Source organism: Coffea eugenioides, chromosome 10, assembly GCF_003713205.1.
Source record: "Coffea eugenioides isolate CCC68of chromosome 10, Ceug_1.0, whole genome shotgun sequence".
NCBI classification, from domain to species: Eukaryota; Viridiplantae; Streptophyta; class Magnoliopsida; order Gentianales; family Rubiaceae; genus Coffea; species Coffea eugenioides.
In genome coordinates this window covers 31,529,209-31,542,846 of record NC_040044.1, presented here as the reverse complement: position 1 = coordinate 31,542,846, position 13,638 = coordinate 31,529,209, and the positions used below count along the sequence as shown (strand labels likewise).

Sequence of the window (13,638 nt, the reverse complement as noted above, 5' to 3'; positions counted from 1 at the left end):
ACTACTGCAAGATCTTGCAGTACTGATGCTACTGGTAAAGATTCCATGAGAGTTCTTGAATGAAAAAAGGCAATATATATATATATATATATTTTTTTTTTTTTGCTGAAGGAAAAAAAATTTTTTTTTTATAGGGAAGGGAAGGGAAGGGAGGGTGTGAGATTGACAGGCAGATCCCACCGAAATAAATTATTAAATTCACCACGCCCTCATCTTCATAAAACCCACAGAATTCACCATCTTTTAGTGATAAGTATATTTTTTATTTTTCAGCTGTAATTGCCCCCCAAGAGGGCAAGGCTCATCACCACAACAACAGCAAAAGAAGGAGCTTTTCTTCTTCTTCATCTTCTTCTTCTTCTTCCTCTTCTTCTTTCTTTCCTTTTCTTGTCATGATGTTGGGCACATCTTCTTCCTCAGCTGGTGGCCTAATAGGAGGCAATTCAGCTGAGGCCGGGGCTGCGGGGGCCACTGGGGCAGCGGCAGCAATAGAAGCTGGAGCCGCTCCCCATGATAGTGGTGGAAGCGGCGAAGTAGGCGGTGGGACGGGAGGAGCAATCCCGAGTGGATTCAGTGAGGATGAAAAGGCAAGGATTGAAGAAGGTGAGAGGGCAGCTGGGGGTAATAGGTGGCCTAGACAAGAAACATTGGCCCTCCTAAAAATAAGGTCTGAAATGGATGTTGCTTTTAGAGACTCAAGTCTTAAAGGTCCATTATGGGAAGAAGTTTCCAGGTATTAATACTGAAGTTAGTGATTAGAATTCAGAATTGTTCAAGTGAGCTGGTTTTCTTTCTTTCTTTCTCTCTCTCTCCTTTTCTTTCTTTTTCAAGAAAATATAAATTTTTTTTTGGGGTGGAGTAAAAGATCCCTTGTGGATCAATGTTTGTATTGAATTATGGCTTTTTGATTAAAGGGGCAATTGTGTTTGAGCTCAGCTTACTAAAATTCAGCAGTTTCTCCGGATTTTTGCATTTTCCGGGGTTTTCGCTGATCTGTTTTGGTTTCCTTTTGGCATTTTCTTTCTAATTCAAGCTAAAAAGAACAAAGGGGGCAGTAAATTCTTTGTTTTGGTTTTCTCATCAAGTAATTAACCTTGATCCAATTAACTCTGTGCCCACCTGAACTTCTTTCTTTCATCTCATCTCGTTTTACTAGCACGATTCAAGCTGAATGAAAAGTACTTCTGCGGGACGGGAAAGGAGTGGTTGAATATTTGATGAATTCTTCTCCCATGATAAAAATGTGCTCTCTCAAGTTTGCTTGTTTTCCTTACCTTTCCTGGCTCTTTCATTTTTCTTCCTTCTGATTCGTCTGTTAATTATTATCTTGTTTGCACTTAAAGGGTCTTATAGTTAATTCTCTCGTGTTTATTTTATGTGAGATTTCCTTGAGTGCTTGCTTTATCGATGAATTTAAGATGGGACAAAAGTAGAAAATGGAGTTTTCTTTTCCTTTTTTCCTTTTCTTTTGACAAAAACTGTTGTTATCAGGAAAATGGCTGAACTTGGCTATCAACGGAGCTCAAAGAAGTGTAAAGAAAAGTTTGAGAATGTTTTCAAGTACCACAAGAGAACCAAAGAAGGCCGAGCTTCAAAAGCAGATGGCAAAACTTATCGCTTCTTTGATCAATTGGAGGCACTTGAGACTAATCCCTCAATGCAATTGCCTCAACCTCCAACAAGGCCTCAGCCTCCAACGGCGGCGGCTGCGGCAATGGCCGTGCCAATGCAGGCTGCAGCTTCAAATCCTCCGATCTCATCACATGGCACTGTTTCATCGGCTCCGCTCTCACCAAATCCAGTAAGTTTTGCTCAAAACTTTCTGCCCCAAAATGTTACTAGCAATGCTATTCCCACCATCCCTTCACTGCCACCTTCTCAATCACAACACTTGCATCCGCCGCCGCCAACGACGAACGCTGCAAATCCTCCTCCTCCTCCTCCTCATCATCATCATCATCATCATCCGAGCAACACTAGTTTTCCTCATCATCCCAGTTTATCGACGAGTATGTTGTCCAATTCTTCATCTTCATCTACTTCGTCCGACGAGGATATCGGAAGGCGGCATTTGAGGAAAAGGAAATGGAAGGATTTTTTCGAGAGACTAATGAAGAATGTGATCGACAAGCAAGAGGAGTTGCAGAAGAAGTTTTTGGACACACTAGAGAAACGGGAGCGCGACCGGATGATAAGAGAAGAAGCGTGGAGAGTTCAAGAGATGGCTAGAATTAATCGAGAACACGATCTTTTAGTCCAAGAAAGATCCATGGCGGCCGCGAAAGATGCAGCAGTCATTGCATTCTTGCAAAAGATCACTGAACAGCAAAACCCCAACAATCCTAATACTACTCCAATTCGGCTTCCAGCGCAACTCCAATTGCCAGAAACAACTCGAATCCCGCCGCCTGCTCCGCCGCCTATGGTTCCTCCGTCGATGTCGGTATCAGTCCCACAAGCAACGCCTGTAACACCAATTCCACCACCTGCTGCTGCTGCTGCAGTTGCACCACAACCACCCACACAAGCAACAATGGGGGCCGCGCCAACGAGGAATCTGGAAAGCAGTCCTAATAAAACGGATAACGGGATTCAGAATTTCATGCAACCGAGCTCTTCTCGCTGGCCTAAGGCTGAAGTTCAAGCTTTGATTCGTATGCGAACCAATCTTGACGTCAAGTATCAAGAAAATGGACCCAAGGGGCCACTCTGGGAGGAAATATCATCAGGAATGCGTAAACTGGGGTACAACAGAAATTCCAAGAGATGCAAGGAGAAGTGGGAAAACATCAACAAATACTTCAAGAAAGTCAAGGAGAGCAGCAAGAAAAGACCCGAGGATTCAAAAACTTGTCCATATTTCCACCAGCTCGATGCTTTATACAGAGAAAAAGCAAAAGGGGAAACGACTTCATTTGCCTCTGGATACCCAAATGTTAAACCCGAGAATCCCATGGTGCCAATCATGGCTAGACCAGAACAACAGTGGCCGTTACAACAGGATCAACAACAGCAGCAGCAGCAACAACAACAGCAGCAGCAGCAGCAGCCGGATTCTGCAATGGAGGATCACGGGAGCGATAACATGGATGAAAATGACCATGACGAAGATGATGGGGACGAAGATGAGGACGAAGATGAAGGAGCAGGATACGAGATAGTGACAAACAAGCAGGCTTCGTCTGTGGCGACCACAGTCGAGTAGCGAATGAGGCCATGGAGGAAGAGGAAAGAGGCCGAGGTGGTAAAAAAAAAAAGAAAGGGGACAACGGGACTGAGGAGTTTGGGAGGTGGGACAGATTTGCAGGAAGATGCCAGAAGAACGAAGGAATCAGTGGGTCAGAAAAACGGTAGGCATGAAATTGTTGCTGCAGAGATGATGGGTGGCTTGTTGGCTGGCTGGTGGTGAAAATAGTAAAGATAAAAAAGAAAGTGGAAATACATATGGGAAAAAAAGGATGGTGTTTTACTTTTACCTTCTTTTTTTTTGTTTAAATTTACTTTTATTTTTTTTTAAAATTTGGTTCTTTTTTTTTTTTACTTTCTTTGGGGGGGTTTTTTTTAGGGGGGGGGGGGGTTTGGTGTTGTAAGGGTACAGTGGTTAGCTTGGTATAAGTTTAATTTTCATAATTTATTTATTGTTTTGAGAAAATAAGTAAATTCATAGAGATAGAGAGAGAGAGAGAGAGAGGAGTTTCAATTAATAAACACAGACAAGGATAGTGGTTGTATTTAAATTTTTCATTCTGTTAATGGGGGTGTAATGTGACAAAATGGTTAATTAGAGTGTTATTGTCTTTTGATGAGCATACTTTGTTGGGTACATTTAGTGATTCTTTGCTTCATTAAAATAGTCATTGATACTGAAGGAAAGCAGTGGTTTTCATGTGGGTGTTATTTAAAAATGAGCATACTTTATATTATGTCACTGAATTTCTCAAGTCAAGTGCTCAATTATTAACTTATTGAAGTATGCTTAAACGCTAATATCTAAGATCCATATGCTTTTTTCTTTTCTTTTCTTTATGCATATTTAAGATCCAAATGTCAAATCTAGAGGTTTATGCCTTTCCAAATTCCAAGAAAGTTTTTAAAATCGAAATCTTCGAGTCTAATGATGTAGAAACCATATTTTAGATAAGTTTTTCAAGAAGGGTTCACCTAGCTACAAAAGAAAGAGCGTCTTCTTTTTTTTTTTTTGGTTGCCCGCCCGGTATCCGAAGTTTTGCCCCGACTAAATTATAAAAAGAGCGTCTTCTTTAACAACACGAAATTATATATATTTTTTTCCAACAACACGATATTTTAATTACTTTTGTGTTGTGAGGTGATAGAAACAAAATATAGTGACTGATTTTAGTACGTGTTGGTTGGTTGGATTTAATTAGACTGGTGAAGTTTTCCCATCCGACTTTCCAATTGGTTGATAATAACCCATCTGCTTAATTATTATGACAAACAAGTTTTTCATGAGATTGGAATGATGATTCATTCAAGTTCGTCATTCCAAAAACAGTGCAGGAAGCCTCGTTTTCAGTTGTCTCACTTTTCTTGTATAAAGTACTTGTTAACTAGTGCTTAAGGCACCTTTTAATCTGAGTTTAAAAGGGCTTAATTATAATTAGTAGAAGAAAGCTTTAAGCTAGTCTCCCATGACAAAAAAGGGCCCCCACACACAATTAAGAAGATTCCAACATGACACATGATCCCTTCTAGCAGAGGGTCACCATTCTACACAAGGCAAAGTGTGAGAGATGCCTTCTTTTTCTATCCAACTTCAAATCATTCTTTTCTTTTGGGAATTATGTAATTATATGGAGTTTTTTTTAAAAAAATTTTTTTTGATCGGTTGACTTTAATTAGAGAACCAAAATGTTGATCAAGTAATCATCACGGATGGTGCAGAATGAAATCAGGAGGACATGAATTTTCACTTGTCTAGTTCTTCATGATGCTTTCCATTATTTTTCTTGCCTGATATAACCAATGGAGAGAATTGTCAAGGACAAACAGAAACAAACCCCACATCCCCACCCCAACTTTCTTGCACTTCCCCCTACTTGTTGCCTTGTTGGGGTGAGGTCTATTTTTATATATGTCTGTATTAGTTTGATGTTACTGTTTTTTTCTTTTTTCTTTTTTCAATTTTTCTAGGTGATTAGTACAAAGTCTTAAAAAACCAAAATCATGTAGTCAAGAAATTAAGAGAAAATTAAATCACTTGGCTTAAAGATAGTATAGTACTTTTTTTTTTTTTTTTTGTTGCAATGGTGGTCATCTTTCCTTTAGGCCAAAAGTGAAAAAAGGAAAAAAAAAAATATTTGGAAACACATTAGAATAGCTTTTCACTTGAAAGAAATAAGAATAAGATCCATGTCTCTAAGGTTATGCTTTTATCTTCTTCTTTTTTTATTTTTGGGAAAAGGGTCAATAAATAAAGTGTTGGTGTCTTCCCCTTGTACTTCTCTAATAAGGGTTGCTAGTGTCCATTTTGCACAATCCCAAGTTGTTTTTTAAAGTTTTCTTGAACAATAAAAACTTCAGAAAACACCTCCTCCTCTAGGGTCCCCGGACGCTTTTTTTTTTAAAACGGCAGCCTTCAACTTTGAAATGTCGTACAGTAAAATTCAAACAAAAACGTCGCAAAAGAGTTTTTTGGCTTGAAATTTACCCCAAAAAAAAAAAGAAAGAAGGAAAGATGAGTTCTATTATTGCCTTTTGGCAAAATAATTAATATTCAATTTCACTTTCAAGAACAATACCCCAAATCTGAACCCATATAAATTATTTGACTTGTGATTGCACATAATTACTCCCCACCCAAATTATTGAAAGACTTGGGAAATTATTACCATCCAAAAGTGGGACCAAAAATTGAGTGGTGAAGAAATATATTATTTAGTATCTGGACAGCATTAGATATTCTGTTCTGTTATTGATGAACAGTGGAGTATATGACATGCAGGCTCCCGTTGCTGTCAACACTTACGCACAGAAAGTCTTATCTTCTCTCTGTTTTCAAACTTATCACTTTTTTTGGACGCAGAAATTCTAACGTCACTGCCACTTTGCTGGGTGGCGGTTGTAAATTCCATTTAATGGTCTGCCCTATCTGTCTATGCTCTCATCAACTTGTGCTAATCTTTGCCTCCCTCCTCCCTTTAGCCCCCCCCAAACACCCCTTTAGCAGATAAACCTAATAATACATAATATACATATATAATTTGCTTTTTGATATTCTTTATACTAGTATACACTATAGATGACCTAATTATTGTGAGCTTGTTGTAAGCATGCAGCTTAGTTTAATTAATTTGATTATGCATGGACAGAATCTTTGCCCATTTTAGGGTTTAGCTAGGTAGTTGGATTCCAATTGCGTATAGGCTAGGCTCAAAATCTTCAAACATGTTTCAGAAACCCTTTTAGGTTTTGTGATCGATCGAGGAATTGAAGTGTTAATTCTGTTGATTGATTCGATTAAGATTCAGAAATGATCAAGGAATATGTGTGAAGCTTATCGTCTACCATATATATATGTCCATGATCATTAGGTTTATGCATGAAAAATTATATGATTTCTCCATGCTAATTCGACCAGCATTCAAGTCATCTTGGCAATTTACTAAAATCTTTCCAACTTGTTATTGATTTGAGCATCAGATCAGTGATGATTGTGGAGTTGATGAAACAACAAAGAACTTCAACAATTGATGGTTTCTGAGCAGTAGAAAAATGGCCCAAATTTGTTTATTGCCGTGGACGCTTGAGAAGGTGAGTCAATTCAAGAGGAAAAATGAAGTTCTAGCTTGTGAATTTAAGAAACTTGTTTTGCTCAGAAATTTCACTTGATGATGATGGAAGTTAGCAGTGCTCTATGTTTTGCTTGAAACAATAATGATGAAGGATGTGGAGAAGCGCAAAAATGAGAATGTTGTAAGGGAAACCCCTTTTTAGGGCAAAAAACTAATCATAGATATTATTTCAATCGATTTCCGTATAGAAAAGAGAAATGGAAAAAAAAATTAGGTATAAAAAGTAAGAACTAGCTAGTACTTCTTCCGTCCCAAATTATTTATCGCATTTTGAGATTCTAACTTTTTTTAAAATAGTGATTTGATGGTCATGTTAGTGAATTTGTTTTCAGAATTACTCTCAAAAGTTTAAATTCAGTATAAATATAAATAAAGGTGGAGATAACATTAAAAAAAAAGAAATTAAAAGTAATTTTGACTTTATGACAAATATGTTGAAATATTTCCAAATAGAAAATAGAACAGTTTGAATGAAACACGGAGGGAATAGTATTATCGACAAATTTATTTGTTTTCTTAATCTCACCTCATTTCTAAGCTTTCCCATCAAACACAAAAGTCCAATCATTCCTTGTTTTCAGCACTGCAAATCATCAAATTACCACTATGATTGAAATGTGATCCATCTTTGTTTTGTCTGCTTTTTGCTTGTTCCAACAGCCATGTTGGAACTTGAAACCATCATACAACTCTAGTCTCTAGCACTGTGCTCGATCCAACAACACTCTTGAGTTCTTTTCCTTTTTTGTTTTAATTTTATGCTTACAAACATATCTTTGTTAGTTTGTTTCGTGGAAATTGCTCAAACATGCCATAGAAAATGTTAATACAACCTTATTAGTACTATTATTCAGTTCTTGAGTTTGTTCAAAGTTGAGTTTTCTGAGCTAACAGCATCTTCCTGCAAGTGTCTAGGATTTCACCAACTTTGTCACAATACTCGAGAGAGAGATGGAAGCTTTTTAAGAACTTGTGTCCAAATTACAACACCAGATTGGATCTAACAGAACAGAACCATGGTCCTGATTCCTGAATGAAATGACAGTTTAGTACTTTTACATTCAGGGTTTTATAATTACCTGCAATGCTTCTGCAAAGCATTTAAGTTGTCTCCTACGTTGATGATACAAAGCATCCGTGTGCTGGTGTGACAGGCCCCAAGTCTACCCAAAAGAATAAAATGGAAAAAAAAAAAGGGTAAAAAGAAAGTTCATTCTTTTACAAATTTCCTCAGTTCCAACACCTCAATGTAAAAAAATTCTGAAAATGATTTTTGCGGATGCTGGAATATCGAAATTAAATGAGACAAAATAGAGTCACAAAGTTACAGGTCAATGATTATTTTCCGTACTACAAATTATTGATGTAGGTATGCATGCTAGAGAGTAGCCATCGGCTTAATATGAATGGTACGAAAGGTAGTACATGTACTAACCAATTAAATGTCTGCTTTAGAAATTAATGAAGAGTAGGGTATGTTTAAATTTGTATTACCCCAATGACTTTTTTTTTTTAAAATTTTGATTTTGACATACTAGTAAAATGAATGCCTTTGGGAAAAAAAGAAAAAAATTGCTGTGTGGAAAATATTCTTAAAACCATAAAATATATATCATGTGCTAGAGAACTAATCTTACACCCTATCATTTACATATTTTCCTTCAAAACACATGATCAAATAAATTCCTGTGGACCAATTAAAGAAGTTTTAAACTGATAGAAACATTTTCAAAATCTAATAAATCTGCATTGTAGTAAAAAAAAAAAAATTACAGTCATATCCTAAATCTAATGGCTATTTTAACCAGAACTGTGGCCTCTATTTATGGTGGCTCCTTCACACTGAGTTCTGCATGTGCATTGTACCATTCTTGGTCCGTTGTTCTGTGCACTCATTCTGCAGAATCTGAACAGTTATTTGCAAGCATCTGTTGCCCTTTTAATCCTCTTTGTCTTAGGCTTTGTTCTAAATGATAGAAGGTAAGGTAAATTTCAGGAAAATGAGCTCTTTTGCAAGCTTACTTGAGTAGGAGCTTTACGATCAACTTGTATTAAGTGAGTTGGCCACGTAAAATCGAAAGACTATGTAGCATTAGCCTAGTTGGTCCTCCTCCAATATAAATTAAAGTAGGAGTAGCGCAATTGACCCTAGCTCCTCTAATATAAGTATAAGTCAGAGTAGAAGTAAGTATCAATTTTTCCAGCCTTTTCAATTCTTTATTCCTAGACTTTGTTTCAAATTATTGAAGGAAAAGTAAATTACCAGGAAATGAGTTTTAATTGCAAGTTTATTTGAGTAGGAACTTTACAATCAACTCGTTTTAGGAGAGTTCACGATGATATGGACCCAGTTGGATTGTTCCTTAATATAAGTGAGAATAGAAATAATGTAGATATTAGTAATTGACAATCAAATTTTTACTATTAATGTAGATATTATTAATGAACAATCCATTTTTACCCTCATCGTATATATTATTAACTGACAATATATTTTTACCATATTTTCCAAGGCACCAGATGTGGAAATAGTAGTGTCAATTTCAAACCGTTACACCTAACTTTTGGGGGTTCATAGATGTCAATGGTGTTCATGTAACCGTTGCTGGCACACGAAAAGGTCAACAATTGCTTCTTGGCTCAAATAAGTGCTTTTAATGCCAAAAAGCAAATCAGCACTGATGTTCCAAGTCCCATGTAATTTATGCGCTTTTTTAGGCGTGATAACGCGTTGTCCCTCTGAAGTCTGAACTGAGGGTACTTACACTTTATCCCTTTCAACCTTAAATATATATATATATATATATATATATTTTAGGCTCCGTTTGGATTGCAGTACTTTTAGTAAAAAAATGCTTTTAAGTGCTAAAAATGCTTTTAAAGCATTTGGTGAATATTATCCCATAAAATTAAGAGTAGAATTTTTGGTGTTAAAAGTAATTTTAGCAAAAACTCAAATTAAGTACTTTTAGAGTAGCTTTTATGATTTTAAAAATAAAACATCAAATTTAATCATCTTATTTTATATTATGAACCAAATAAAGAGATAAACACTTTTAGAAATTTTCAAATTACACATTATCTAATACAATAAGTACTTATTGAATTATGTCTCTAAACAATATATTTAAAAGCACTTAAGCAGTTGATAAGCACTTATATTAAAAACTCGACTAGAGAAGTACTTTTTCAATAAGTTACCGCAACCCTAAACAGGCCCTTACTCTCATGAAAGCTAGTCAGAGTTAAAAATATATAAAAAAAAGTTAGTGCAATGACAGTATTGTCCATTTATTCATGAAATTAGCATCATTTCCTTTTATTACTAAAAAAAATATACATCTTCTCTATCTATTAACCATTTTTTTAAAAAAATTTTAGCATGGGAGGGATAAGATTTAAGAAACGAGGAGAGGACAGAGGAATTAGAATCTAAAACGTCTAGGTTTTGGGATCTCAACTTCAGCCACTAAACTGAAATCTCATCGATTTTTCTATGCCAACAACATCAAATTGGGAAAAGCTAAATAAAATTTAAATTTAGTTTATATCCTTAAAATTTTTCCTGTCAGTTAGTATTAACTTTTATATATTCTTTTTTCAATTTTTTATAATTTAAGTCAAACAAAAAAGAATAAATAACACAATACTAAAATAAACACAGATACCAAATCTCTTCCTAATATAAATTTTGGTAATTGTATTTATTTTCAGTATTGTGTTATTTATCCATTTTGTTTGACTTAAAGTCTAATAAATTGAATAAAACATATAGAGAAGTAAACATTAATCTAACAGGAAAAATTTCAAGGATATAAACTATATATTAACTTTCTTTAACTTTATTTATTTTAATATTTTAATATAATTGATACGATAGAGAAGATATAAATCTTTTGGCGATGAAAGGAAATGATATTAAGTTATAAATAATTTCATGAATAAAAGGGCAATAATATCATTGTACTTGCTTTTTTTTTTTTTATATTTCAAACTTTCACTAGTCTTCATGGGGGATTAAAGGTATTTATTTAAAGTTCAGAGGGGTAAAGTGTGACTACTACCTAAGTTCGGGGCCAAAATATTATCAACCAGCTTTTTTATTTAGATTAACTTTGGGAAAATCATGAAAAGTCCTCTTAAGGTTTGTGGTGTTGTTGTACTTTATCCACTAACGTTATCTTTTTGGCATTTTATCCCCTCTATTAGTCCATCTTAGCAAATGATCCGTTGAAATATTGAACTAGATGAAAATGCCTCCTGTTTAAACTGTTAAAATTTCTGGTGCAAATGCCCCCATCTATTATTTATAAAGAAATGTTTCCCTTTAAACCCAGAAATATTTTGTTATCATTTCACCATTCATCAGAGCTTTTAAACTTCCAAGTCCTACATTTGCAGCCGAAAAAGGGAAAAAATTGTCTCAAACTTCTTTAGATTCATTGCATTGCTTTTCTTCTTGATGTTATTCATCACAGCATCTAAAAGAACCAAATCAAAAAACCTGTGGATGTGGTAAAATAGCACCTTTAAAAGAATCATGAACACTGGAAAATCCCCGAAGGAGATTTTTTGGATGTTCAAATTACAAGGTATAATTTGTACAATAAATTAATGTCTTTTTTAACTTTACCCAAAACAACTTGTAAAACAAAAAAAAAAATTTAGAATCATCAAACATATGATTTTCTTTTTTTCCTTTGCAAAATACATTAGTAAGAGCGGTCTTTTTTCCCCCTTAAAAGGGTATTTTTGGGAAAAACCATTGCACGACCTAAATTCGTAGGTAGTTTTGTCTATCCATTATTTTATCAAGGATATCATTGCCCTTTGCTTGTTAACTATCAACACAGTTATTAGTTGAATGCTTTGACTATTAGTTAAGGGGATAAAGTGCCAAAATGATAATATTACAGAGTAAAGTGCAAAACACTACAAACCTTAAGGGAACTTTTTGTGATTTTCCCGCTAACTTTGTACGCACCGACAATATAGTGACTTTTTCAAGGTTAATAACACTTTGCCCCCTCGAACTATAGAAGTAGTAATATTTTGCCCCTTGAAAAAAAATATAAACTTTGCCCCCACATTAGTAAATGTTAGGCTCTCAAAACAAGTGAAAATTTTTCTTTTAGCTTTGCCCTTAGTATTATTCTCACTTTGTTCCTCCCTTTAGTCCAAAAAAAAGGTACACTTTGTTTTAATAATTACAACTCTATATATAATATATTAAACCAATAAGAAAGTTATAATAGAATTTTAATGTTTAAAACTAACAGACATTATGCTAAAACATTATTGATGAAAAGTATCATATATATAGTTCTTCAAAATAAACTTTGTGTGACATTTCTTTACAATGCAAAATTTTGTAATTTTTTTCAAGATAGACTTAAAAACATATATAGTTAAATATGTGTTATAAATAATATTTTGAAATATTTAAAACTAACTTTAAGATCTTTAACCTCAAAGAATAAAAAAAAGGAGTTATGCAATAATTAAGTAAATTTGATATTAACAAAATGTTGACAAAACATTATGAACAAAAAATTTAAAAGTACTTGTCAAAAACTAAGCATCAAAAGATAGTTCAATATAAGTTTAAACATAAAAAAATAACAATTACATGCTTTTACTTAATTAACCTAACAGATATAAATATGTTTTTAAATTACAATATTTGTTTTGTTGATATCAAATTTATTAAATTTTTATGTAACTTGTTTTTGTTTTAATTTTTTGAGGTTAAAGATTTGAAAGTTTATTTTATATATTTCAAAAGATATTATGGCACATGAGATTATTTATAGCATATTTTTTACTGTGGAAGTTTTTAATTCTATCTTGATGAAAACTTACAAAAATACATTGCAAGGAAATGTTGATAGTAAAGTAATTATATAGAAAATTTATTATATATATATATATATATGTATACATACATATACACATGTGGTATTTTTCATCAATAATATATTGGTGAAAAGTATGTTAGCTTTAAGTATTATAATTATACTATAACTTTCTTATCAGTTTAATATATAATATATAGAGTTGCTAATTATTAAAGCAAACTGTAGATTTTTGCGATTGAAGGGAGCAATGTGTGAATAATATAAAGGGCAAAGTTAAAAGCAAAATTTTCATATGTTTTGAGGGCCCAACATTTACTAGGATAGGGGTAAAGTGCATATATATATTTTTTTGTTTAGAGGGGTGAAATGGGACTATCCCTATAGTTCAAGGGAGCAAAGTATTATTAATCTATTTGTTTACGCTATTGGTTATGGATGTATGTCAGGTGTGCACGTTTTGAATTTCAATTTTATTAGGAGTGATTTTAAAACTCAAATATGAAGGTAAACTAATTTAGTAAAACTGATTAATCCCAAAACCTCCTACTTACAATCCCTCCCACCTTACAACCTAACCCAACCCTCGCCCATGTTCTTTTTACCTAGTCACTTGTGAGTCAATTATATCATATAAAATTTTAATATTTGCATTGTGATCTATCCCTTTATCACTCTTACCTTTTGTGCTCTTCTCCTTTATATTAAAAATAAGAATTAATCTTTCCTACAATATTACATTTTTTTGATTAGTAGGTATATACACATAACACACATATCATTCTAGTTGTTTGGATTGAAGAATTTAAGGAAGGATTTAAAATCCACCTAAATCTTTCTAGTTATTTGAATCATTTAAAAGGCATTTAATTTCATAATTCACTAGTTGTTAAAATACATTTTAAACACTATAATAATTTATGATTTACAAATTCAAATACCTCATAAATAATCTACACAATTAGAAG

The 13,638-nt window shown here is 33.8% G+C and overlaps 1 protein-coding gene across 1 annotated transcript; it reads left to right on the top strand.

The window, feature by feature from the left end:
- The first annotated feature begins 211 nt into the window (after nucleotides 1-211).
- On the top strand, nucleotides 212-3,257 carry LOC113749034 (trihelix transcription factor GT-2-like). Its single transcript, XM_027292665.1, has 2 exons — nucleotides 212-733; nucleotides 1,492-3,257. Exons 1-2 carry the CDS (start codon nucleotides 393-395, stop codon nucleotides 3,203-3,205), a joined length of 2,055 nt encoding a protein of 684 aa, XP_027148466.1. The 5' UTR covers nucleotides 212-392; the 3' UTR covers nucleotides 3,206-3,257.
- Nucleotides 3,258-13,638: the final 10,381 nt, after the last annotated feature.

Excerpts from the sequence above, each read along its gene's own strand:
- LOC113749034 (XM_027292665.1), top strand. The coding sequence starts at position 393 with ATGATGTTGGGCACATCTTCTTCCTCAGCTGGTGGCCTAATAGGAGGC. Across the intron at positions 734-1,491 it reads TTATGGGAAGAAGTTTCCAG|GAAAATGGCTGAACTTGGCT; the intron begins GTATTAATACTG and ends TGTTGTTATCAG.